We start from the raw sequence: 27,113 nt of genomic DNA on the forward strand, positions 1-27,113 counted from the left end.
AAACAAAACTGGGAAACAGAAGCTGGCAGAAATAGCCAACAATAGAGTTTGTTATGAAGTTAGAAGAAATATTAAAAATAATTGTCCTGGGTCTTACTCAAACAGGAATAAGCTCGGAGTTTTCACTGTGGCTCAGCAGACATGAACCTGACTAATATCCATGAGGTTGCAGGTTGGATCCCTGGCCTCAATCAGTGGGTTAAGTATCAGGCATAGCTGTGGCTGAGATGTAGGCCAGCAGCTGCAGCTCTGATTCGACCCCTGGCCTGGGAACTTCCATATGCCACACCTGTAGCCCTAAAATTAAAAAAAAAAAAAAAAAAAAAAAAAAGAATAAACTCACTCTTTTCTTGGCTTTTTTTGGGGGGAGGGCACAGGTGCAGCATGTGGAGGCTCCCAGGCTAGGGGTTGATTCAAATCAAAGCTGCAGCTGCTGGCCTGCACCACAGCCACAACAATGCCAGATCCAAGCCACATCTGCAACAGCTTGTGGCAACACTGGATCCTTAACCTACTTAGTGAAGCCAAGGATTGAACTTGCATCCTCATGGATGCTAATTGGGTTCTTAACCTGCTGAGACACAATAAGAACTCCTGGCTTCTTTCTTTTTTTAAAAAAATAGACTCTGTAATTTTTTTGGGGGGGGATGACCATGGTGTGCAGCAGCAGCTTGACATGGGATCCCAGTTCCCAGACCAGGGATCAAACCTGGGCCACAGCAGTGAAAGCTCTGAGTCCTAACCACTAGACCACCAGGGAACTCCTTCCTTTGCTTCTCTGATTGACCTTTCCCTCTTAAAATTGTTTTGAGGCTGTAGCTCCCACTTATTTTCCAAAGGGCCCTCCCTCCGAGGCACACACCCATGGGCCCTGGAGAAGAGTTCTTGGCAGTGGTAAATGCGTGCCAAACAGTTGGAATGGTGGGCCGTGGTCACTCTGGAATATGGGTGCAGGCCAAGGCTGAGATGGTCCTTGCAGGGGGGGTGGCCCAGGGATCTCCTGGTGCCAAGGTCTGCCCACTTTTCTGCCTTGCCTCTCCCTGTGTGCAGCTTTTCTTGGTGTGCCTCCTGAGAAAGTTCATGTGCTCTGTAACTGCAGCTTGCCAGACGCCCTGCCAACAGGCCCAAGAGTGCGGGTCCCCAGGGCTTTCCCAGGGAGGGCAGTCCTCGCTGAGACTGTTTTGAAAAGCCTGGGATCGTTCTGCCTCTGCAGTGTGCTTGTGTACGTTAACACGCTGCTAGCCCACAGCCGTCTCCTGCTGCTGCCCATATAGGGAGCGAGTTTTCTCAGGAGTCCCCAGAGGCACGTGACCTCGCCCTACCAGCCTCATGAGAAGCAAGGGCTTGTTGCTCTCCCTTTACCAGGGCCTTTCTGTGGCCTCCCACTTCCTCACCAGCCAAAGGGAGCCCCTGCCCCTAAGCTTTGGTCCCAGAACATTGGACAGCAAGTCATGCTCCTGTCGGGCCAAGAAAGAGAGACAGGAACCTATGTGGCTCAGGAGGACTGACATGAAGGGTCAACTGCAGAAAAGCAAGAGGGTGACATCGTTTGGTCCAGCAGGGAGGCGGGGCAGAGATGCAGGAAAGGCTGTGTTCTGTTTCCTGAACCTGGTGGTGAGCATGCAAATGGGTCACTTGTTATTGCTGTTGAAATTACACTATTATAATGTATACTCTTTGGAATTTAAGAAACATTTCGTTTATTTTTTTTCTTTCTTTTTTTTTTAAAGAGGGAAAAAAACACACTTCCTTGTGGTTGAGGCCAGCACCAGGCTATATACGAGAAGAGGATGTTTTCAGGAGCTTAGCAGTGACGAGTGAGGATGCAGTTGGCGGGATTATAGGAGAGATGCCACACTTTCCCCCTCTCATTTCCTCCTCGGGAAAAATTTCTGATTGAAGAAAGATGCTGGTCCTGAACCTGTGCCTCCCTAAGAATTGCTTCAGGTGTAACCACTTTAAAAGCTCTCCCCCCCACCCCGGTATTGACTAAGCTCAGTACCTGCTGGGAGCACCAGTGGGAAATACAGAAGCGGAAGAGGTATGGCAGGCTTGTGTCAAAGGGCTTGGAACCAGCCTCAGAGCACATTTCCGTGAACACGTTTGCCTTATACAGAACAGCCAGGCTGCCTCTGCCATAGGGATCCTAAAAGAGAACCCTCAGGAGTTCCCATCATGGCTCAGTGGTTAGCGAATCTGACTAGGAACCATGAGGTTGCAGGTTCGATCCCGGGCCTTGCTCAGTGGGTTAAGGGGTTGCCTTGAGCTGTGGTGTAGGTTGCAGACGCGGCTCGGATCCTGCGTTGCTCTGGCTCTGGCTTAGGCCGGCGGCTACGGCTCCGATTCGACCCCTAGCCTGGGAACCTCCATAGGCCGCAGGAGCGGCCCAAGAAATGGCAGAAAGACCAAAAAACAAAAACCGGAACCCTCAGATGCAGTCAATCCACACAGGGCGCTGGCTGTGCTCCAGAGCTGATTGAACATGTGCTGGGTGCCCACTGCCTCCCTCTGCAACCTCATTTAATCCCCACACTATGCCTGATGCAAAGCAGGCACCGTCAGCCCTGTTTGCAGACAAGGTGCAGGTAGGTTGGTGTGTTTTCCCAAGTTACAAACCAAAGATAAAACCTTGTCCTTGTGCTGACTCTGGATACTTTTTAGATTAGACCCCACAGGGTGTGGAAGAGCATGGGTGACTTGAGCTGGACCTGGAAGGGGTTGGAGGATGAAGATGCGGAGGCTGCTGAGGAGGCAGAGACCTGCCCTGCCAGGCTCAGGCATGGGGTCTGGGGAACAGCAGGAGGGTGGGTTGGTGGGAGCGGTGGGCTGGGCAATAGGCCCCACGTCAGGCCTCCAGCCGGGGGTCAGGCATCTCAAGTTTGCCATTGTCCGCACCCTGAGCTCTGCTTTCCACCCAGAAAGTAATTATCCTGCCCATACCCCCTTCAGTGGAGCACTTCCGTGTCTTATCTCCCAGGTTAGATTTGGGACTGAAAGGATGCCATTGCTGTAATTTTTGCACTGCCTGTTGGGATCGGGGTTGGGGCAGGGCAAAGACTAGTTCCTACCAGCAGGCTTTTTGTTTAGGATGCCCTTGGATGCCCTTGAGCTTCAGAACACGTTGATGTGGCGCACTCTAGTTGCTTTGCCTCCCTGCCACCTGGTCTGCCAGGAAAGGTAAAGGGGACCAGGTGGAGCGGAAGGGTCTTAGTGAAAGTGACCTTCTGTCTCTGCTCCCAGCCGGAGAGCTGCGTGGGCGGAGGGCCGTTCCCGTTCACCGCCTGCTGTATGCGGTGAGGGGCAGCTGGAAGTTGGACTTGTGTGAGGTAGCCTCTGAGTTAGTAGAATGAGTGCCCTTGACTTTGCTCTGTAACCTGGGAGATCACACAGCCCAGGCCGGCTGGCCCTGGACTGTAGCAGTGGTGATCAGTGCAGGCATAATGCTTTGTTCAGACAGGAACTGCAGTGAGGAAGAAGGAAGGGCTGGGGGGTCACCTGGGATTGTTCCCCAGCCTGCAGTGGAGAGGCTTTTTCAGAGAAAGTGGCCAGAGGGGGTTCTGTGCTGGGGGAGTTTAGACTTACTTGATAAGGACAGCGGTTGGAGGATTCTTACGTGCACAGCCGCTGCAGATACCAGAGGCTAGAGCTCTTCGGACACTGCTGCCGGCCCCCCAGAAGGCTTTCTTCTCAGCCAGTTGTGATGGGGGTTATTTGGTTAATCACAAAACTCTGTTAAAGGAGGAAGTCATTTTTTAAAAAGAATACGAACATTTAAATTGAACCCCAAGTGCATAGATGTGCAAGCTAGTCTTTGTGGAGCTGAGGCATTTTCTTTCCGAGTCAACCTACTAATTTGGAGTTCTCTGTCCTCTGAATCACATCTGTAATACATCGTTGATTTGGTTTGTTGGGGGGCGGTGTTTTTGGCCTCAGTGTGCAGTGGCTTGATGTGGGATCTCAGTTCCCAGGCCAGGAGATTGAGCCGAGGCCACAGTGGTGGAAAGCACCAAATCCTAACCCATTGACTCCCAGGGTAACTCCCGGTAATACATGGTTGACGTAAACGCGTAGCTTTAGTTTCTTAAATGTAAAGCAAGAATTCAGTCACTTGTGAAGCAGTCTGAGTACAGAAGACTTTTGGGATTTTTTGCAAGTTTATTTCTCCCACAGCACTAATTCTAGAGCCCATTTTAAAAAACGATCCCATTGTTGAGTTTCTTTGAAGCAGCTGCTTGGTTGTCATAGCAACAGCTTTTAGTATTTGTTTCATTTGTGTAGTGTTTAATTTCTTATTTTTATCAACAAATATAACCGTCTTAGGGAGTTCCTGTCGTGGCTCAGTGGTTAACAAATCCAACGAGGAACCGTGAGGTCGAGGGTTCGATCCCTGGCCTTGCTCAGTGGGTTAAGGATCTTGCGTTGCCGGGAGCTGTGGTGTAGGTCTCAGACGTGGCTCAGATCTGGCTGTGGCGTAGGCCCGAGGCTACAGCTCTGATTAGACCCCTAGCCTGGGAACGTCCATATGCCACAGGAGCAGCCCTAGAAAAGGCAAAAAAAAACCAACCAAACAAAAAAAAACAAATACAATCATCTTAAACAGCTTTGGAAGGGATGCCACCTGACTCTTGGTAAGCAGACCCTTGAGTGGGTGGAAGCAGGAGACCCACAGGTGTGCATGAGCGAGTCCTTTGCTGTGGGCACGGGCGTGTGTTGGTTTAGCTTGCAGAGGGTAGAGATGACTCGCGGTTACCTAAGCAGTCAGTCGGTTATGTAGAAGCCCTTAACAGCCGTGCAGTGTAGGCGCTTATCCCGCCGACCTCCACTTGCTCTACCTGCCTCCCCGCCTTCTCTGTGGCGTGGGGGGTGGCGTTGCACCTCGGCCTCTAGACCTCACCTCTCCCCTGTCCTCCCTTTGGCATCAGCCTCCACCTTCTTGCCCCGAAGCTGCCTCATAGCAGCGTCACCTCCCTCACATGAAACGTTTTGTCCTGAATGGAGGAGCAGCCTCCAGCCGAGTGTCCAGGAAGCCAGCTATTGTTCACACAGCATGTTCCAAACATTCTCTGCCGGAAGGAAGCCCTCTCCCTCTCCTCTGTCCTTTAAAAAAAAAAACCAAAAAACAAAAAAAAAAAACACAAAAAGGAACCTGGGTTTTGATTAACTTGTTTTTTAGGTAGACTTCTGTTTACTTTGGAACCAGATGAATGTGAATCATGAGTAAGACTGTGGACTCTTGGCTGGCATCTCTGGTTTTACAAAGACTGCAGATGTTTCTCAGTGTCAGGAAGGCGTACATCGGGTCAAGCAGGTTACAGAGTGAAAACTAAATGACTTTTAGGCTCAACCCTGTTTTTGTCCAAGGATTTAATTTAAGAAGGCGCTTGAGTTCCCTGGTGGCTCAACAGGTTAAGGATCCAGTGTTGTTACTGCAGTGGTGTAGGTTCGATCCCTGCCTCAGAACTTCCACAGCCAAAAAAAAAGAAAGAAGGCACCTGAGTACTTCTGGCCCTGGGACATGGCAGGGACCAAGATCTCCCTGGGACAGGGGCACATCTCACGTCTGTGCTTACAGCAGCAAGAGCCTCATCCACTGCCAGGGTGATGTCATCTAGGGAAGCCTGTGTGGTTCGGGCAGTGCAGCGCTTGCTCTCACTCCTGTCCTCATAAATCATCTCCTCATCAGAGCTCTGTCTGCGACCAGACATTGCGCCCAGATGCTCTCGGCCCTGCCTGCCTTGGGTCTTCCCAGCAGCCCCGGCTTGATGCTGCCACTTTGCCTTTGAAGAAATAAGGCTGAGAGAAGAGAAGTCCAATCATTTACCTGTGACAGTGATCACCTGACTGAGGAGGTTTTTCACACTTTCTAGAAAGGGAAATTGAAAGAGATATTAAATGATTTGTCCAAGGTGAAGTTCCCATTGTGGCTCATTATGTTAAAAACCTAGCATAATGTCCATGAGGGCTGGGGTTCAATCCCTGGCCTGGTTCAGGTTAAGGATCCGGCGTTGCCTTGAGCTGTGGTGTAGGTCACAGATGTGGCTCCGATCTGGCGTTGCTGTGCCTGTGGTGTAGGCAGCAGCAGCAGCTCCTATTTGACCCCTAGCCTGGAAACTTCCATATGCTGCAGGTATGGCTGTATAAGGAAGAAAGAAAGGAAGGAAGGAGAAAGAAAGGAAGGAAGAAAGAGAGAAAGAAAGAAAGAAAAGGAAGGAAGAAAATGACTTGTCCAAGTTCCACAGCTAATGAAGTGAATTTTGGACTCAAGTTTCTTATCCCAAAGTCCTTGTTCTTTCCGTCACTGTACCTGCCTTCCCACTGTTCTCAGTCCCACATATTTGAAATTGTACTGTGAGCTTTACTGAGTAGAAGTTGGGCCCTAAATAAGCTGGATCCCATGAAGGATAATCAGGCAGTGGTCACATATTTCTAGTCTTGTGAGCATATTAAGTTAAATTTTATCTGAGGTTTGGTTTCCTCTTGTTTATTTTGTTTTTTTTATTTTTATTTTTGCTTTTTAGGGCCACGCCTGTGGCATATGGAAGTTCCAGGCTAGGGGTCAAATCGGAGCTGCCAGCCTGCATCACAACCACAGCAGTGCAGCATCCGAGCCACATCTACAACCTATACCACAGCTCATGGCAACACCAGATCCCCAACCCACTGAGCCAGGCCAGGGATTGAACCTGAATCCTCATGGATTCAGTCAGATTCGTTTCTGCTGCACCACAATGGGAACTCCCTGGTTTCCTCTTCTTTAAAGTGGGAAAAAGGAAAAAAAAAAAAAAAAAAAAAAAAGGAGTTCTGGTGGCTCATTAGGTTAAGGATCTGGCACTGTCAGTGCTGTGGCTCGGGTTCGATCCCTGGCCTGGGAACTTCTGCATACTGCAGGTGCAGCCAACAAATAAATAAATAAAGTGGGAAGACCCCCAGCTGGTTGTGAGGATAAACTGAGTCTCTGGGAGGGCAGTCAGCTGGTGCTCAGTGCAGAGTAACCCCACTGAGAGGACCTGGCCCTAGCACCTAGCCCCCCTGGAAGGCTTGAGTGTTAGCAGTGTTGATCCAAAGTACAAGAAGGGCAGCAGAACTCTGAGGGTGGATTTGATCTCATTTTAACTGATTTCCGGCTACAGAGGACACAAAGGTGTCCTCCTAGCCAAGAATTCTGACGTGCTGCTTACGACGCTAACGTAACTCACAGATGGAGGAGCAGTGTCTTTTGCATCTGATTAGTAGGAGCCCGTTTCCCAGGGCCTGTTATCCCTGGAAACACAGATGATTGACTGTGGAGACTGGGGTTAGCCTGGGTTCCAGAAAGGAGAAAAGCCACCACACAGAGAGGAGGCGCTGAGCACCTTTAACCCTGAAAGCCGTGACGGGAATAATGAGTCCACGTCCCCACATTTCTGGCTTTGTTTTGCTTGCCCATTGGGCCTGTCTCTGCTTATTAGCATCTTGAGCAGAGATCAGTACCAATGAGGAAACTCAAACCTGTGTTGATCTTACAATTTATTATTCTCTGAAAGATCCTGAAAGAGACTTTTGTCCCAGTATTTTATTCTGAAAAATGTCTAACATACAAAAAACCTGAAAGAGACTTGAATAGTGAGTGGATGCCTGTGCACCCACCACCCGAGCCTGGATTCTCCACGTAGATTTTGCTGTACCTGCTTTACCTCATACCCACCCATCTCTCAGTCCCCTTCAATGCACGTTCCATTTTGATGCGTTTCAGAACAATTTACAGACATCAGTGCATTTCATCCCTAAACATGTTACCATCTGCGTCGTTAATAGGAGTTCAGTATTCATGTAGAGTTATTTTGGGCGTGGGAGGGTATGAAATTTATACAAATGAAACATTAATCTTGAGTCTACCATTCCCTGAGTTTTAATAAATACATACATTTATGTGACCCAAGTTTCTCCCAAGATACAGCCATTCCCATTGACGACCTCAGCAAGCTCCCCCATGTCTCTTCCCAGTCAGCCGCCTCTCCCCATTCAGCAGCCACACTTCGGACATTTTCCCAATACTGTGGATTGGTTCCTCCTGTTCTCGAACTTTATATAAATGGAATCGGTGCAGTAAGAGCCTTATCCTTCGTGTAAGGCTCACCTGAAAGATTTTAACTAGTGCTTTAAATTCCCTCCCCCCCACTTTTTAGGGCCACAGGTGTGGCATATGGAGGTTCCCAGGCTAGGGGTTGAGTCTGAGCTACAGCTGCCGGCCTACACCACAGCCGCAGCAACACAGGGATCTGAGCCTTGTCTGTGACCTACACCACAGCTTAGGGCAACGCCGGATCCTTAACCTGCTGAGAGGGGCCAGGGATCCAACCTGCATCCTCATGGATACTAGTCAGGTTCATTTCTGCTGCGCCACAATGGGAACTCCTAAGATGAATTTTGAGGACTCTGTCAGCTGCTTCTTTCCAACTTCTTCCTACTTCACAAATTCAGAGGAAGTTAGGAGTGGCAGACTGCAAGAGTCTGGTCATATGAGGGGCCCTGGTGGTGTATTTGTGTTCAGTATATATAATTTGGTGCTCCAGATCCTACAGTTGACTCCCCGGCTGCTATAAGTCAGGTGTTCCCCTGGAGAATCTGAGGAGCTGAGGGATAGAGGACTCTTTTCTTTCATTGACTGCCCGGCAGAGGAAATCAGTTCTGAGTGGGCGCTTAGGGTGTTTTCTTTATGCTCCTCCCTCCCTCCTTTCCTTCCTTGCCATATTCTCAGCATGTGGAAGTTCCTGGGCTAGGGATTGAACCTGTACCACAGCAGTGATGATGCCAGGTCCTTAACCCACTAAGCAACTAGGGAACTCCTCTTTGGGCTACTTTTTTTTTTTTTTTTTTTTTCCTAAGGCTGCTCCCGCAGCATATGGAGGTTCCCAGGCTAGGGGTCGAATCGGAGCTGTAGCCACTGGCCTATGCCAGAGCCACAGCAACGCGGGATCCGAGCCACGTCTGTGACCTACACCACAGCTCACGACAACGCCAGATCCTTAACCCACTGAGCAAGGCCAGGGATTGAACCTGCAACCTCATGGTTCCTATTCAGATTCATTAACCACTGAGCCATGACGGGAACTCCTCTTTGGGCTACTTTAATTCACAGCCAGACTAACAGTGCAGGGCACTGTGATGAAATTCAGATTATGGAAGAAGAGGACCAAAAAGGAAGGTTAGGTTGGGAAGGTTAGGAAGCTGTTGGTAGTGAAAGGAAAACCGGAAGGGCCAGAGCCAGGTTAGCCAGTGCCTCGTTCCTCGCTCCTCCCCCAGATCAGCCTGCTCCTGGATGGAGAGTAGACTGCGTAGATGGGACTGGAACCCAAATACATCATCCTCATTAATCTTTTAGATTTTTGTCCCATCTTTTTTTTTTTTTTTTTTTTTTTTTTTTTTTTTTTTAGCTATTTCTTGGGCCGCTCCCACGGCATATGGAGGTTCCCAGGCTAGGGGTCGAATCGGAGCTGTAGCCACCGGCCTACACCAGAGCCACAGCAACATGGGATCCGAGCCGCGTCTGCAACCTACACCACAGCTCACGGCAATGCCAGATCGTTAACCCACTGAGCAAGGGCAGGGACCGAACCCGCAACCTCATGGTTCCTAGTCGGATTCGTTAACCACTGCTCCACGACGGGAACTCCTGTCCCACTTATTAAAGCCAGTACCCGGAGCATAACGCAGAGTTGTGTGGCAGCAATAATAAAGTTAATGGGAATCTGGGTCTCCCAACTTCGTTTCCTCTTTCAGCAGTTTCTTGGGGCTTTTAGTTAAGGAGTGTTCGCATGGTATCGCTGTTCTAGTACCAGGAGGCCACTTGGCAAGACCTGTGTGCTTGTAGGACTCCCCTTTCTGCCAAGTGGCAGGTCTGGGGCCTGAGCAGCAGGTCCGGGAAAGGTCGTCATGGGGTGTGCACTTCTTTGGGGAGTGAGGCTGGTGTCCGCCACCTGAAAGGTGTGGGGACGATACCAGTGGGGAGGAGAGGGGAGCTAGAGACTTAGACTGACTGGGCTGGGGAAGCAGGTGTCGGGCGGGGTCCGCCTGTCCAGCCTGGGCCAAGCACACCGCAGGCTTTTATTTGCGACTGTGTCAGACAGAAAGTGACTTTCAAAAAAACAGCTCTGTGGTCTCTCAGTCTCGTAGGAGAAGAGGGAATGAGAAGGAAGGCGTTGGTGACTTAATGGGGATTCGACGGGGGTACAATAAATATGGTAACAATCTGGGTCACCCTGCAGCCATGACACAGATTGAGCGGAGACTGACGGTCTGCTCTCTGGAAAAGAAGCTACTCAATTTTTTATAAGGATGGTTATTTTATTTATTTTATTTATTTTTTGCTTTTTGGGGCCGTATCCAGGGCATATGGAGGTTTCCAGGCTAGGGGTCTAATAGGAGCTGTAGCCCCTGGCCTACACCACAGCCACAGCAACACAGGAATCAAGCTGCTTCTGTAACCTACACCACAGCTTATGGCAATGCCGGATCCTTAACCCACTGAGCGAGGCCAGGGATCGAACCTGCATCCTCATGGATCCTAGTCGGGTTTATTAACCACTGAGCCTTGAAGGGACCTCCAAGAAGTTACTCATTTTTAGTGGCGCTGCCACGACTGCCTCGGGAGAGACAGCCCTGAGCCCACTGGCATTTGTTTATTTATTCCCTGCTGTCTTCTCCCCTCCCCACCCTGTCCTGCCTCCCTCTCCTAAAAGCAGTTGACAAGGTTAGAAAATCAGGACAAATAATTTACTCCGATCCATCTTTGTCTTTCCCGAGGCCTTGTGCAGTTCAGCCTGGGCGAGAGGGGGGAATCACTCAGCCCCAGTCAGTGACCCCTCTTCAAATGTGGAGAATCAGAGCTCACTCTAGGCGGAGGAGAGGCTGCCTGCTGCTAGGGCAGAAGACAGAGGTGCTGAGGAATTCCTATGTGGTTTCTGGGCCCTGGAGCACGGCTGTCAGCAGGAGCCGACTCCAGTGTCATTGGTCGCCTGATGACATAGGCTTGGAGGCTCAGCCCTGTGCCCCTAGGAATGGGGAGCACTGTCCAAGCCTGGGCTCCTGGCCCCTCGTAGCAGGAAGCTCCAGTTCTCCAGAGAGTGGGCTCAGCACCCAGGTGACCGCTGTGCCATCAGCAATAGAGCTTCAGGGTCCTCATTTGAAAAATGGGATAATACATGTGCTTGGCAGTGAGTTGAGGCTCTACAGGGTTGTGGAGAGAAAGGGCCAGCTGGTAGTTGTGGGTGTGGGGTTGCTATGCCACGAGCCCAGAGAGTGGAAAGATAAAAACGAGGGAGAGAGAACCCAAACTGGAGTGTGGAAGTGTGGGCTGCTTCTCCCCTCTTACTGTATCAGTGAGGTGACTAGCCTGGCCTTGGGCACTTAACAAATGGCAACTTGTTTGTCACCGGGCCCTTCCACATGCCAACTCTGTGCAAGGCACCATGTGACATCTAAAAGAAATAGTAGGAAGAGTTCCTGCTGTGCAGGCGAAGGATCCCATGTTGTCTGTGCAGCAGCACGGGTTCGATCCCTGGCCCAGCCCAGTGAGTTAAGGAGCTGGCATTGCCACAGCTGTGGTATAAGTGGCAGCTGCAATTCAGATTCAGTGCCTGGCCTGGGAACTTCATATGCCAGGGGTGCACAGAAAGATAAATAATGAATGAAAGAAGGAGTAAAACAGTATAAAACAGGGTCCTTACCTTTATTGGTTCTGTAGTGCTCCTGAGACAGCTAATCGGGAAGTGACAGTGTGTTTCTGGGCCAATTAGTATTGAGTGTTGGGGACGGAGAGGGAGCAGGGACACGGTGACTCCAGCCTTGGTGGTACAGGCCCAAGGTGCACTGGAGACCCAGCAAAACCCAGGGAAGTGTTTTCTTCCCCCAGAAGCTGTCTTCTCCCTCCTGCCCTTCCTCCAGTGTCCATTGAGAAGACTAGTGTAATCTGAGCTGCTCCTGGCGGCCGGGGATGGGGACAGGAGTGGAGCGTCACTTCCGGTTGCCACAGCCAGGACCCCATGTTCTGAAAAAGCAGGTGTGAGGGGGCCTCAGAGCAGTATCTCTAATGTTTGCTTTTGGGTTTTGTTTCAACCATGAGGGACACATTTTATACAACCCCGGAGGGAAAAAAATCTGAATGGAATAATTCTGAATATTCACTGCAAATGGAATATTTCCAAGCATTTTTTGAATAATGGTGATAACTTTCAGACCTTATTTTACCAAACACAGATACAAGCTCTCTTCAGAGTTCCTGTGCAGTGCAGTATTAAAGCATGGCCATCCCCCGTCTCTCTCCAAAACTGTCACGGATCCTAAACAATAGACAAAGAAGAGAGTGTGGAACTGTTCCCTTCCCCCCTGCCTCGTCCCCTGACGTCCCCTGAGATGCACAGTGTTTCTGGGAACGCAGCCTGATCCGGTGGTTTTTTAACTCAGGCCAAGTGCACAGATCAGAATGGTGTCTGCTCTGTGACCCCTCCTTTGTCTAGACTGAAACGACCATATTTCGCCTTTGCTGGCTCTGGGCCTGGGGCAGGGTGGCAGGGAGAGAAGATGGCTCCACTCCCCCACCCCCCACTCCCCCTCCAGTGTCCACAGCCCAGGCCCTGCCAGTCTCTGCCCTCTTCACCTCCACGTCCCTGCTAGCCCGGCGCTTGCACCAAGGCCCGAAGGGGTCCTGGGTTGCAAGCTGTTCAAGAGCTCTCAGTTCCTCTATAAACTAGAACCTTCTCAGCTGGACTTAAGTGCCGCAGTTCATAGAGAAACAGACTGTAACTTTCGAGTTTGGATGACGTAGTTCTGAGCATTTCCCAGCTGGCCTGTGGGAGCCCCCCCCCCCCCAGGGGGCTGGGGAAGCTGGATTTTTCCTGGACCTTTGTAGTTGGCCTGAGGGTGACCCTAAGGGCAAGCAGGAACAAACCCCCCAGAGAACCAGCAGTGTGTCCACCTCTGCTCACAGTAACTTCAAAGGGCCCTTTAGGGAAATTTCCTGAATTGGGCAGCCAGGAGATCGTGATTGGACAGGCCAGCCAGGGCTTTGAGTGTTAGCTGATTCCGATGATAATGAAATACACAATGTAGGTGACTTGACATTTATTTCAAAAGACACCTTGGAGGAGTTCCCTTGGTGGCTCAATGGTTAAAGAATCTGACTAGGAACCATGAGGTTGCGGGTTCAATCCCTGGCCTTGCTTAGTGGGTTAAGGATCTGGCGTTGCCATGAGCTGTGGTGTAGGTTGCAGACACGGCTCGGATCCCGAGTTGCTGTGGCTGTGGTGTAGGCAGGCGGCTACTGCTCTGATTAGACCCCTAGCCTGGGAACCTCCATATGCTGCGGGAGCGGCCCAAGAAATGGCAAAAAGACCAAAAAAAAAAAAAGGACACCTTGGAGTCACCCTCATTTCAGCTCTACCTGTCCTGACACTGCGTGGTTTTCTCCTTGCTGGCTCTAAGTAATGAAAACTGCTCTGTCTGTCAGTCATCAGTTGCTGCTTCCATGAGCCAGGCCCAGGGGAGAATGGCAGGTAAAACCTGCCGAGTCCATCCCTCCTGGAGTCACTGGTGCTTCTCCCACCCTGACCCTCTTTGGCTTGGAGGAGGGGTCCCAGGGCTGGTAGATCCATTCCAGGGATAAGGGCCCAACCCCCCAGCTAAGAAAAAGTTTCCTCACCTCTGCTTTTCTCCAATAAATGTAGAAAAGGAAAAAGAAGGCACATTAGCAGGTATCTGTTGAGTCCCTGCTCCTCGCCCAGCCTCAGGCTTCTGTAATCCGAATGTAGTAACTGGTGTGTCATTTAATGCCAGGCTGGGCCTCGCGGCCTGGGGGGTGGGGAGTAGTTTGGAAGGTAAGAGCTGTCTTCACACATCCCTAAGCCTTCCCTGTGGAAGAGGAGATGAAGTTAGAAAAAAAGTTTAAATCTGTAAAAAGACAAATGTTAAAACTGTGCTTTCTGCAGTTGGGAGAACTGACTGGGAGAGTTATAGCAAGTGCCCATCTCGGGAAGGTCTTTAGCAAAATTGGACATGAGTTGGGTATTATATGACTCTGCTGCTAACTCAGGATTCTGTGTCTGGAAGAACTCTCAAGAAATAACTAGAGAGTTCCCGTCATGGCTCAGTGGGTTAAGAACCCAGCTAATATCCATGAGGATGAAGGTTCAATCCCCGGTCTTGCTCAGTGGCTTAAGAATCTGGCATTGCCACAAGATGCAGCATAGGTTGCAGATATGGCTCAGATCTGGCATCGCTGTGGCATGGGCTGGGGGCTGCAGCTCCAATTCAACCCTTAGCCTGGGAACTTCCATATGCCACCGGCGCAGCACTAAAAAGCAAAAAAAAAAAAAAAAATAGGGGAGTTCCCTGGTGGCCTAGTGCTTAAGGAACCAGCACTGTCGCTGCTGTGCTATAGGTTCAGTCCCTGGCCCAGGAATTTAGACATGCTATGGGCACAGCCAAAAAATAATGAGAAAATACTGGAAACTCCACAGGTAACCAAGGACTGGTTAGATAAATTATCTTATAGCTTTACAATGGATGATTATACCTCATCCTTTAAAAAAAAATGTTCTTTATGAACTGTGAAAAGAACTCCAAGATATATCATTAAATGGAAAAACAAAGATGCAGAACAGCGTACCTGGAATGCCTCTCAGTCTGAGGGGGCAGAATATGTTCATATATTTGCTTACTTGTAAATAGAATAGGTCCAGAAGGATACTTGCAAAACTGGTTATCCTGTTGCCTCCAGAGGCAGCTGGGAGACAGGTAGGAAGGAGATTTCTCTCTGGATAACATTTTGTATCTTTTGAATTTTGAATCATGTGGATGTATTCCTTGTCAAAAAATAAATTTAAGTAGAAATATGTTTTAGGGAGTTCCCATCGTGGCTCAGTGGTTAACAAATCCGACTAGGAACCATGAGGTTGCGGGTTCGATCCCTGGCCTCGCTCAGTGGGTTAAGGATCCGGCGTTGCCGTGAGCTGTGGTATAGGTCGCAGATGCAGCTTGGATCTTGTATTGCTGTGGCTGTGGTGTAGGCCAGCGGCTATAGCTCCGATTCAACCCCTAGCCTGGGAACCTCCATATGCCGCAGGAGCGGCCCAAGAAATGGCAAAAAGAAAAAAAAAAAAAAAAGGTAGAAATACGTTTTAAAACTTTAAAAACAAGGTGCATTAGGCTGGTCAGAGCACTGTGGAGGACAGGGAAGTTGGAAGCAAACTGACCTTTTATTGAGCATCTACTGTGATCCAGGTCTTTGGCCAGGTACTTATGTGTGTCATACTCTTTTTTGTCAGGGGGAGATTCTCATTAAGGGTAGACAGCCATTCCTGGGCCAGGGATCAAACCGGTACCACAGTAGTGACAACACCAAGTCCTTAACCACTAGGCCACGAGGGAACTCCCTATATGCTATACTTTAAACCTGCACAGCCCTTCACAGGAAGCCAGCTCCAGCCCCATCTTTATGCACTGGGCACTGGGAGGGGACGTACTCACTTGTTGGTGGGTTGTCCCCTTGGCGCACCAGGCTGCATGGGTGGCTCTGGACACGGGCAGGGTGGAAGAAAGGGATGCTCTGGGTAGGAGGCATTTTCTCCAGGGGATTCTGCAGACCTGTTGGGGTGCTCCCTACTTCTGATGCCGGCCCCTGCACTGCCAGGCCAGCAAGTAGAGGCACACCCCCCATTCACCCCACAGTCAGACGTGTTGTTTCCTTTGCTTTCACTGATGCCGGCCCTGCACTGCCAGGCCAGCAAGTAGAGGCACACCCCCCATTCACCCCACAGTCAGACGTGTTGTTTCCTTTGCTTTCACTGAGCTCAGGGACGGGCTTGGCAGTGTGCGCCCGCAAGCAATCAGGTGACGCCTGAGCCGGCAGTATCACTGTGGCTGGAGGGAGACTTGGCCCTGTGCTCCTGGCTGCCAAGGAGGGAGGGGCTCGCCCTGTGTTGTTCTGCTGGGTGTCAAATGTGCCGCCTTTGTCTGCCAGCTCGAGGCTGGCTGGAGTTGCTGTTTTCTGATCATTAGACCCAGGCTCTTTACTTGCACTTAGAGGAAAAAGCCTCCAAGTCCTGGTACAAAAGGTGCCCTTTCCCTTTCTTTGGCAAAAGAGCCATGAATAAGCAACCCAAAAGGGGTGGGTAGTCTCCTCCTCAGTGCCTGGTCTTGCCCCTGGCCAGATTTCCTGGAGTGGGGGGCTTGGATCTGGCTCGGGGTAACCAGAGCCAGATGGCTGGGACAGGTGGTCCATGCAGGGGGCAGTGCTGGAGACGTTTGGATGCTGAAACCAGCTCTCTGCTGTGGTCCAGAGGGAAGAAAAGCGTCCACACCACTTCTCTCCTGAAGGCAGAGCTGCATCCCGGACTGCTGGCCTCCAGGGAGCAGAAGATGCTCTGTGCACTTCTGTGTCTGTTCAGGTGCTCTGCTGGTTTCAGCTCTAGAAATTGTCCCCAAACCTCAGAGCTGGCGGTCACACCAGTAGCAGGTATCTGTTGAATGCTTACGAGTTGCCAGGCACTGTCCTGGGTACTTGGGGTGGTGCATAGAGCAGAGCTGCTGCCCTCATGGAATTTAGATTCTAGCATGAGCAGTGGAGTGTGCCAGCCCTAGCCCGTCTTGCACCCTCTGCCCAGTCTCTGCTGGGTCTGGCAGAGCTGGAGGGTGGGGGGAGGGATGTATAAATGGCCTTGGAAGGGAAGCTTTTAGGCATTTCCAGCAGCTGAGCCCCGATTGTTACCTGCTCGTTCCCTCCCGAGCGTGTATTTAGACCGAGCTGGGCCATGGCCAGAGAAGAGCCTTTCTTGATCTGAGCAGCAACTGGCTCTGAAACCTTGCAGGTTGGTTCCGGACCTTGGAATTGTTTGGAAGAGACCCGGAGGCCTGACCCCGAGCTCTGGCGGTGAGCTGGCAGTGTCTGTCTCCAGCCTGACAGCCTCTCCTTTTTGTTCCTTTCTTCCACTGCAGATCGAGAAAATCATGAGCTCTATCGGAGAAGGGATCGACTTTTCTCAGGAACAGCGGAAGATCTCAGGTATTGTACCAAGAGGGACGCAGCCCTTGCGCCCCCTTCCTCACAGCCCAGGCTTTTCTCTGACACGGAAGACGTTCGGGGGTGAAAGAGGTCAGACTCTTATTTCTTACAGTTCAGACTCTTATATCCAGAGAGCCGATCGGGCTGTTATTGTAGGAGCCATGATTCCTTTTATATAGTGGAGAGCAAAGTGTACAAATTGAATTTTAGGCTATTAAGAAGTTTGGTGTTTTTTTAAAGTAACAGCTGTCACTTACTCATAATTGTTTTCATGAGTGGGCTTCCTCGGCTAAATTCGGAGTGCTGCCCCTTGTGGTCTCCCCAGCTTCCAGGCAGCTCTGGCACCACCTCGTCCCGAGAATGTGGCTCATTTGCATAAGCCGTGTTGGTGGCAGAGCGCTAAGTGGGACCGGTGGCCTCAGACTGTTGGCCTGCCCCGCCCTGAAGGGTTGGCTCTGCTCTTGCCTCCCTGTGTCTGCTTTTCCACTTTTCCATTCACCAAGGCACTCATCGTTGACACTCCAGGCCACTGTTACTTGGGGCACTCTTTGCATTTTAAATCCTGAAGGTGATGGTGGCCGCCTCTGTTTCCTTCGCTGGAAACGGAACTAGGGAGGCTTACCTGAGCTCTTCTCTTTGGTAGTAGAATTATGGTTGTGTTACTTGCTCAGGTGAGGTGACATTCTTGAAGGTGCCTCCCAGAGCACCTGTCACACCCCTTCCCCAAGCATCTGGAGACAGAACTGCCACCTGGGCACCTGGGCTGGAAGCGGCTCAGGAGCCCAACCCCTCGCCTTCCTCTCTGTGCTGAACGGGTGGGTTCCTTGTCCACTCAGGTGGGCAGCTCCCTCTGGCATTGGCCTGTTAGTCCTGAGGGACACCTCTCATTCCTCCACGGCCTCTGGCCCTGGCAGGAAGTCTGATGGCCAGCAGGTGTTCACATCGGGGAGAAAGTTGCTGGGGAGAGCCTGGGCTGTGGAGCCTCAGCCCCGGGTTCAAATCCTGATTCTAGATACATTTGTGTCCAGGGTGAGTCACTTAGCATGCCCCCGTCACCACCAGCCCCCAGTTTCCTGTCTACCACATTTGGATAATAGTAATTCTCTGTACGTTTGTTGGGAATAAGTAGTATATATAAAAGCTGGAGCTAAAGAGGTACTCAGTAAATTGTGGCTTTGCTTGTTTTTGCCTGTGAAATGATAACCTCCTCACCTCAAGAACCTGTGGAGGAGGGGCCTCTACCCCCGCTCACCTGTCTCCCACCACCCTTTCCCACTGGGTTCTTGGAGCACCCTCTCTCCTGCTCCCTGTTTCCCTGGATTCTAGCACAGGGCCTGGGTGGGCCTGGCCCATTTTTGCTAGTCTGTAGTCTTGGATCATGCCTGGGAGTCTGCAGAGATGGCTCTTCTGCTAAGAATTTGTGGCTCTGTCTCCAGCACTTGCCTGAATGCTGTCCAGTGAGCTGACCCTCTGCCATGGTTTGCAGGCTTTACTGAGAGCAAGTGTTGGTTGAGGACACATGTTCAGGACCAAGACCAACACTGTTGCTATAATCATAGCTGTGCTTTAAGGGCAGCAGGACTGGGGCTGATGCAGTCAGTTCCCATGAGGCTGCTTCCTGCTTCTCTGTACCCTGTGCACCGAGGGGCCTGCATCACTTGCATGTGCTAGGGAGACTGAGGCAGAAGTGGGCCGTTCCCTCTCGGCTTTGCTACATCAGGGGATGGGGCAGCATTTCTGGAAAACACTCTTCCCCTTGGAGTTGGTGACACCGAGCCCTTTCCTCGCCCTCTGGGCCGCACCCTCCAGTTCTTGCCCCCCACAAGCTAATGTGAACAGCAAGAGAGTTGGTCCGGCTACCCCTTGGGTTGCTGGATCCCAACACACCGGTTCATTTGATCAGGTTGAATCATCCTCCAGACCACAGCTTTGGAGAGTTGAAGGCATGCACACAAGGGTGCTCCCTGAGTGGAGGGCGAGTCCACCCGTGCAGGGTCCCAGCCCGCTGTGTCTGCACGGCTGCCAGGCGGAGAAACATGGAGAGCGCGGGCTCAGGCCTGCCTGTGAACTCTGGCTTCTGGCTGATGGGTGGGGAGGGGGCTCGCCCCAGGACCTCGGGGAGCACCGGCCTTCAGCTCAGGCCAGAGCAGATTTCTGGCTTATTTTGAATGAGCAGGATCAGAGTTCAAGTTGTCCTTGGGTTTCTGGATCTAGGAGAAGAGACCTGGGCTCAGGTTGCCATCCTGGGCAAAGAAGCAGGCCTGCCAGTGGGCAGCCCTTAGCTAAGCCTGGGATTGCCTGGTGTGACTGGTTTTGCAGAGAATCGTGTCCCGACACCAGGATGGCACTTGACTCTCACTCCTATTTTGGGCCATGGGTCCCGAGCAGCTGGCGCTGGAGCCAGCTGCCGAGCCGCTGACAGGCACGTTTTACAGCCGTCCACTGTCAGGGATCCGGGGAGGACGAGCCTCCCCGGGCCGGGCCTCTCAGCTGCCCTCACCAAAGGTCCGTTCTGTGCCACTAGCTGAAGAGCATGCCTGGCTCTTGCTAAGGCCAGCTGGTTGCTGTTGACCAGCTGTTGAGGGCAGGCCCTGCACATGGAGCCCCTCCTTTGCCAGGGCCTTCCCTGCAGCAGCCCGTTGGGATGCAGGTTGTTTAGAGGATGACGTGCGGTCCCTGGGTGTGTGTCTCTGTGCCTGTCGCCTTTTTTGTCTCCACAGCTATACCGTGGGTTTGGTCCTGGTGTCCCTGTGTCCTTGGTGCCTCCCCTCCTCATCCCATCCCCAGATTGTGACTGGCCTGCTGTGGGCCTAGCACCTCTCCCCTGGGCTCTGACAGGCCTGGAGAGAAGTTACTTCCCAAGTTGTTGGGTATGCTCGCTTGAGGACTATCGCTGTAATGTCCTTATTTTGTCGCCTGTTTTTGTGATACCCAGTGGCTTATCTTCCTGGCAGAGAGGCACAGTCATTCCTGAAGTGGTTCTGGTGGAGGAGGGCTCTTAACCTGTGAGGCTGTACCCTCAGGATAGGGTCACTCCTCTGGCCCCTCTCTGGCTGTCCTAGAAGTTGTCAGCCAGTGGAATTCTCTTGTGCTGCAGGGAGCTAAGGATATGGTGTTGTCACTGCCGAGGCTTGGTTCACTGCTGTGGCATGGGTTCGATCCCTGGCCTGGGAACTTCCACATGCCACGGGTGTGGCCAAAAAAAAAAAAAAAAAACCTATCAGCTAAAACTCTAGGACCATTCCTTCCCTCTTCTCCCTGATAAGCTGGTTCCCACCCCTTGAGCTGGAGGTAAAGTTTTGCTGTCTCTACCTTTTGTACGCATGTGTATTGGCCAGATCAGATATTGGAAAATCTGTCATTGTGCTCCGATGCTGCTTCTGCCGTCTCCTCCCTTGGTGGCAGCAGCAGCAGCAGCTTCTGCTGCGATGTCCGATCACTGATGTATTTTCCTGAGCGTGGAAGGGAGGAGGTGGCGGGGGAGGGGGAGGGCCAGACGTTATGGGAGTGAGCAAGGACTGTGGAGCCGGCAGCAGGCAGCGTGGAGCCCAGGAGCCTTGAGACAAAGCATTCTGCTGCGGTTCTGGACGCGCGCACATCCACCGGCAGCAGGCGGGACCACAGCTGCCCAGCTGGGGGATTACGAGCAGGAATGAATCAGCAGCCGGGGGACACTTGACTTTAGGGGCGCACAAGAGCCTGCTGCTTAGGTTCCTGGAGCAGATGCCCCGCTCAAGGGCAGCGGAGCTCAAGTATCCCCCAGCCTCGGCATCTTGGAGTGCTGCTGCAGCCTGCGTTGGGAGGCCGCCCGGGGCCGTGGCCACTGTCCGCTCTGCAAAGGACAGAAGAGGGGGAAGCCTGGGACAGTGGGTCACTGGGTCTCCTAGACAATGAAGCCACTTGGCCTTGGTCTGTCCGGAGGGCAGAAAGTGCCAGGAACAGCAGAATGACTTTCACCGTGTCAGGAGTTCTCTGGAGGTGATGTTTTTGTAGTTGATTCTTCTTTTTCCTTCCTCGCATCTCTTTTCCTCCTTTTTCCTTCTTTTACCTGTACTTGCTCACGAGAACCTGAGAAAGGAGGCGGGGTTGAGACGTTCAGCTCAGAACGTCCAAGGTCTGCCCGGAAGGGCTGAACTTCTCCCTGCCTCCCCCCCCCAGCGCACACTCCCCTGTCCTACCTGAGGAGCATCACAGATCAGTGTCCTCCCTCCCCTGCTCATCCTCCGGGAGCACGTCCAGATCTGGAGACCGTGGAAGACAGTCGCTGCCTTCATCACTCAGCCACGGAGAGAACAGTGCAGGATGTGAATAGACTTCAGCCACCACAGCTCAGCGGACCCAGGACCGCTTCCTTTCTCTCTCTTCTGCCTGGCTGGGTTGTGTCTTCTTTAGCCAAGAACTGGATCTGCCCGCCTGCTTTCCACCTGAGCAGGCAGGCGAGTCACCGCAACAGCCAGATTGCAAGAGGAAGATGAACGCCCAGCCCCTGCGGAGCAGCCCGGCCCAGGAAGGCAGCCTGACCTCGGAGACGCCCTGCTCCCCGGCGGCCAGAGTCTAGCTGTGGGCCGGCTCTCGGCCTCGGCCCATGCTCCCAGCCAGCCCTCGACGCCTTGAGCCTCTGAGCACAAAGGGCTGGTGGCCATGGTTTGCTTATTCCGGGACTGCTGGGGGAAAACAAGTAAAAGTCTCTTTTCTGCCCCCGCCGGGTTCCATGCTGCTTGTGTTGCATGTGCTGGGTCCCCGTGAACAGCCGCCGCTGCTTCCCTCCCGAAGCCTCGCTGCCTGCCCGTGTCCCTCAGCTGCATGAAGACGCGCTCGCTCCTGACCAGGCTGTGCTGCAAGGTCGCAGGACCTGTCCCTCGCCCACTGTCCCGGACAGGCTGCTGTGGAGGACAGGAGCTCCCCGGCCCCTCCTGGTGCCGTGGGAACCTACTTGCTGAAATACCTCCGAGAAGGCTGACGAAGCGCAGGCCGGAGACCAGAGATCATTGGGGGTCGGCTCCCGCCCCTCCCGACCTGGGGGCAGAAATCGTGCATGTGCCGCAGGAGCGGCTTGGACCCGGACCAGGGGGGGAGCGTGTGGGCGGCGGCCGCTGGGGTCCCCGTGTGCCCTTGGCCTGGCCTCAGAGGAGGGGCCGAGGGGCCTCCGCCCTCGGGCATCTGTACATAGTTTGGCTGCTTTATGGTAATGACTATGATGTGGCAGTGCCATCTGTCGTCGTCTGAGTGCCGCTGCTACCGCCTTAATGGTTTTTCCCTTTTCAAGCGTCTGCCGATTCCTCTCTCGTCAGGTTCGCGGCCGCTGGAGCAGAGCGTCGGGGAGTGGCTGGAGGCGGTGGGGCTGCAGCAGTATGAGAGCAAGCTGCTCCTGAATGGCTTTGACGATGTCCGCTTCCTGGTAAGTGCCGGCGGGCTCCCTGGGGCTCCCAGAGCCCCTGGCAGAGTTGGAAACAGGATGGAGACCTGCCTCCAGGGGCAGAGGGGGCTGAGGTCCTGGGCCTACTTGCTCTTCTCCATCCCTCGAACTCTGCTCAAGAAGGAAGCCTGGAGGGAGCACTTTTTGGAAAGAGTATCCCTACCGCTGACCTTTGCCCCGTCCCGTCTCCCTCTCAGACCTCAGGTGTCTTACTCTGGGTCAGACACCAGGAGTTTAGGTAGACAGGACAGCCAGGTCCCTATGGTGACTCTCCAGCCCATCGACGCTGGATACCAGAAGTTCCCTCGGTTCCCCAGAACTTTGCTGTCATTGAGCCTGTTGTCACTGAAGCATAAGCTTGTCTGGGGCAGACAGGCCTCTGCCCGGGCGGGGTCTGGGTTGGGGCTGTGGCAGCGCTGCCTCACGTGCCTACAGCTCAGAGGTGCCCAGAGGAGAAGCTGAGCTGGTGGTGTGCAGGATTGGTTGCTTTTCTCAGGTGTAGTTTTTACTCTTCTTGCAAAACAGAAAAAAAAGTAAAGAAAACTCGTGGTATGTTTTCTCCAGATCCAGGGCTCCCTCTGTCGGTTCAGAAAGTAGCTCAGGGCAGGGTGCCCGTGCCCATCCCTGTCCTGGACCCCTTCCTGCGACGTCCTCATGGGCCAGACCCCAGCTCCCCTCGGAGGCAGCCCGGGCAGCCCCAGGGCAGGAGTTTAGCACTGGAGTGACGAGGAGAGCTGACACTTCTTGTTAGTGCTCTGTGTGCAAGAAGCCGTGTAAGTGGTTTGCGTGTGTTACTAGCTCATGGCCTCTTCCCAGCAGCCCTGAGACATGTATGACATCACCTCTGTTTTCCAGACACAGAGCGGTTAAGGGTCCTGCTCACGCTCGCTCGTTGGTAATTGGCAGAGCAGCAACTTGGCCCAGCCCTCTGGGTCCAGGGATTACGCTCTGACCACCGTGATGCACAGCCTCTTTCCCGCTTGTGGCTGAGGGGCGTGGGGGTAGAACCAGTTACATACTTGAAGTCACCCCCCTGCACGTCTTGTCCCTTTGAGGCTCCTCTTTGCCCCTCACAGCTCCGTTGGTTGCCTTGACTCTGAAGCTCATCGCTAACCGCCCAGCTCCCTCCACTGGGGTGGTGGTCTGTCAGCCCGGAGCTCCCCCTGCCCTCGCTGGGTGGCACTATGTGCCTCCTGAGAGCAGACTGCCTGGGAGGGACCCTGATTGGGATGGCTTACCTCGCCCCACCCCTATCCCCATCAGCTTAGGGCCAGTTAGTTCTCAGCTTTTTTTTAAAAGTTGAACTGGAGTTCCCGTTGTGGCTCAGTGGTTAACAAATCTGACTAGGAACCATGAGGTTGTGGGTTCGATCCCTCTTGCTCAGTGGGTTAAGGATCTGGCATTGGCGTGAGCTGTGGTGTAGGTCGGCGGCTGCAGCTCCAATTAGACTCCTAGCCTGGGAACCTCCATATGCCTCGGGTGCAGCCCTAGAAAAGACAAAAAAGACAAAAAAATAAAAGTTGAACTGAATATAGTTATGGTTCTTATAACATAGTACCTGACACACCCCATTCCTTGGGGAAGGCTAACAACCCAAAACAGAGGTAGGGGTCCAGCCAGGGAGTGGGGACAGCTGGCCCTTGGCGCTGGGTGTTAAGGCCCTTCGCTCTCCGAGCACAGCCCTTGCTCTGACTGGCCAGGCGGGCAAGGGAGGGTGGCTGTGGCTGTCACAGATTGTCCCCTCCCTGTACTTAGGTATCTCAGAGGCCGAGTTCGTAACATCCCACCCCTCCTCCTTCTCGTCTGGGGAGGCGTAAGGTACCCAGTTCCTGAACTCCTTCAAAACCACTTTGCTGCTGCTCCCTGTGCTCCAGCTAGAAAGTAGCTGGGTGGGCGTCTGGGGATCCTGACCCTGGGCTGAGCATCCATGCAAGATGCAGGGCCTCTGCTAGATCGTTCCTATTTGGGAAGGGCGCTCATCTAGGGAAGCCAGCAGCTCAGTGCTCCCAGGCCCCCTCCTGCTGTCCTGGGAGCAAGCCGTTCTTCTCTCAGGTCTGGAGGGGCAGCTGGCAGGTGAAGTCAGTACAGGAAGGGGTGCTAGACTGCAGCTCAGCTCAGCGTGTCACTTCTGGTGCCTCTAGTGGTCTGAGTAGCCAAGCACAGTATTCTGGGGAATTGCATGTTGCCAGATGGGCTGCAAGGCTAATTAAGTTTTAGCAACCAGAAAAAAGAGGAAGAAGACACACAAGAAGGGAGCATTTTTGTTTAGAAACATTCCCTCATTGCATATGGCATAGCTTACATCACATTAGCTGTGGTATTAGCTCTGTGTGGCTTGCTTTTCAATAGGCTATAAACATTTGTCTTCGTTCTGAAATACCCCAGAGATTCTTCTGCAAGATGCCCAAGTGGTTCCCAGGAAGCCAGCCAGGCTCCAGATAGAGTCGGAACATTGGAAGCTGAGGGCTGCTATGGACTCTCCCTGTGACCAGGTCCCACAGGTTATTGTGCGAGGAGTAGAGGACATTGTGGGATGGGGGGCTTTAGCACCGTGCCGTCGTCATCCCCTCTGTGCCCGAGTCCCTTCCAGATGATCTACTCCATTATGCTTTCCCTGTGCCAGGGCCTTCGCCACCTTACAAAGGCAGAGCCCATTCGCTCTCTGTGTTGCCTGCGCTGATTTAGAGCATGCTTTTATACTGAACCAAAATCTGTTTTCCTGGCGGCTTCTGCCCCTTGCTTCAGGTTTACCTTTGGGGCCCACACAGAACACACCTAAGTCCTTTAGAAAATTGAGGACTTCTGCCATACCCCCCTGGGTCCTGTCTATCTAAGCTCATCACGCTCTTGGCTCTTCCTCCTCTGCTATGAAGACTGAGCTGGACCAGCAAGCATTGCAACTTGACCTTTATTCACACCCTCTTGCCTGCAGGCAGAAAGGGCTTTGATTTGCAGGGGTCAGGGGCAGGGCAGTGGGGGCGGCCAGGTGCCCCCAAGGCTAATGGGGTTGACCCCAGACCCTGGGAGCCAGGGGTGGGGAAGCCGGCTCACACGCTCACACGCCTGCCGGCCGTCCCGCCACACTGGCCCAGGCATCATAGCCAGTTACATTTTTTCCACCACAAATCTCATCCACAGGAAATGGGCTTTCTTAGGCGAAGGGAGGAAATGCATTTAATCAGCGTGGAAGGAAGGTAATTGGTGGTTGGCAGGTTTGCAGCTCAGGCCAGTGCAGGTCTTCGCCTCTGGGGACTTAGTCTGACCTCCCTGTGCAGAGGTGTCGTGATGTGCACGTCAGAAGACTGTGCAGAAACGCTCGTCTTGGAGTCTTGAGTGAAACTGAGACACAAAAAATGCAAATGCTACATGGTCTTAATTTTTTTTTTTTTTTTTTTTTTTTTTTTTGTCTTTTTGCCATTTCCTGGGCCACTCCCACGGCACATGGAGATTCCCAGGCTAGGGGGTCTAATGGGAGCTGTGGCTGCCAGCCTACGCTAGAGCCACAGCATCGTGGGGTCCGAGCTGCGTCTGCAACCTACACCACAGCTCATGGCAACGCCAGATCCTTAACCCACTGAGCAAGGCCAGGGATCAAACCTGCAACCTCATGGTTCCTAGTCAGATTCATTAACCACTGCGCCACGACGGGAACTCCAACCTGGTCTTAATTTTCAAAAAAGAAAACATCTAGGAGTTCCCATCGTGGCACAGCAGAAATGAATCCAACTAGGAACCATGAAGTTGTGGGTTCGATCCCTGGCCTCCCTCAGTGGTTAAGGATCCGGCATTGCCGTGAGCTGTGGTGTAGCTGGCAGTCTCGGCTTGGATCTGGTATTGCTGTGACTCCAGCGTAGGCCGGGCGGCTACAGCTCTGCTTAGACTCCTAGCCTGGGAACCTCCAATATGCCATGGGTGTGGCCCTGAAAAGACAAAAGACAAAATAAAAAGATAAATGCAATAGGGGGAAAAAACTGCATCCTGGATCATAGACAAAGGGTTTTCTTTTTTAAAAAAGGAAAGAAAGAAAGAAAACATCTAAAGGTGCAAGGAAGTAAGTCCAAAGGTTTTCGTGGTTATCTCAGGGGGATTATGGGTGGCTTTATTTTCTTTTGGGGGTGAGATAGATTTTCTGCATTGCCTGCAATGAATAGATCTGAAATCAGTAAAGCAAATAACGGAGGTGTCCTGAGGAACCTGATGGCCCAGCTGGGGGAATGGAGCACGTAAAGCAGTGGTAACAGCAGACCAGCCAAGCGATAAGTGCTGTGCGAGGCTTGTAAGCACTGCAGGGAGGAGGCCCTGCACACTGAGGTTTCTGCCTGCCGGGCCCTAAGCTGGCGGCCAGCCTGCGGGTGTTGTCAGTCAAGTCACAGATGGGGCCGCCCGGGCCCAGAGGGTGGAGGCGCTGCCAGTAAGTGGCAGAGCCGGGATGCTCGCCCAGATCTGTCCAGCTCTGAACCCTTGGTTCCACTTGCTGTCCTGGGGTTTTGTAGAGGCTGTGGGAGTTGGAGAGACTCCAGGGAGAGGCCAACACCATCCTGATGGGCAGGGAGGCTGGCCTGACTCTGAGGGGCCTCGAAAGCCCAGCTCTGGAGGAGCCCCAAGATCTCTGAGCCCTGGGTGGTGGTGGGGCTGGGGGGGTCCTGTGGTTGTGCCCTCACC

The 27,113-nt window shown here is 52.6% G+C and overlaps 1 protein-coding gene across 13 annotated transcripts in view; it reads left to right on the forward strand.

The window, feature by feature from the left end:
• The window catches only part of ANKS1A (ankyrin repeat and sterile alpha motif domain containing 1A), a 182,445-nt gene that overhangs the window by 134,425 nt on the left and 20,907 nt on the right, over positions 1–27,113 (forward strand). For all 13 annotated transcript variants that reach the window (XR_002345583.1, XM_021098223.1, XM_021098214.1 and 10 more), the window contains 2 exon segments: positions 16,969–17,035; positions 22,327–22,433. Coding sequence is in view for 12 of the 13 variants with exons in the window: in XM_021098223.1 (XP_020953882.1) it covers positions 16,969–17,035; positions 22,327–22,433 (174 nt within the window). In the remaining variant the exon portion in view is untranslated.

This window comes from Sus scrofa, chromosome 7 (assembly GCF_000003025.6).
Source record: "Sus scrofa isolate TJ Tabasco breed Duroc chromosome 7, Sscrofa11.1, whole genome shotgun sequence".
Taxonomy (NCBI): Eukaryota; Metazoa; Chordata; class Mammalia; order Artiodactyla; family Suidae; genus Sus; species Sus scrofa.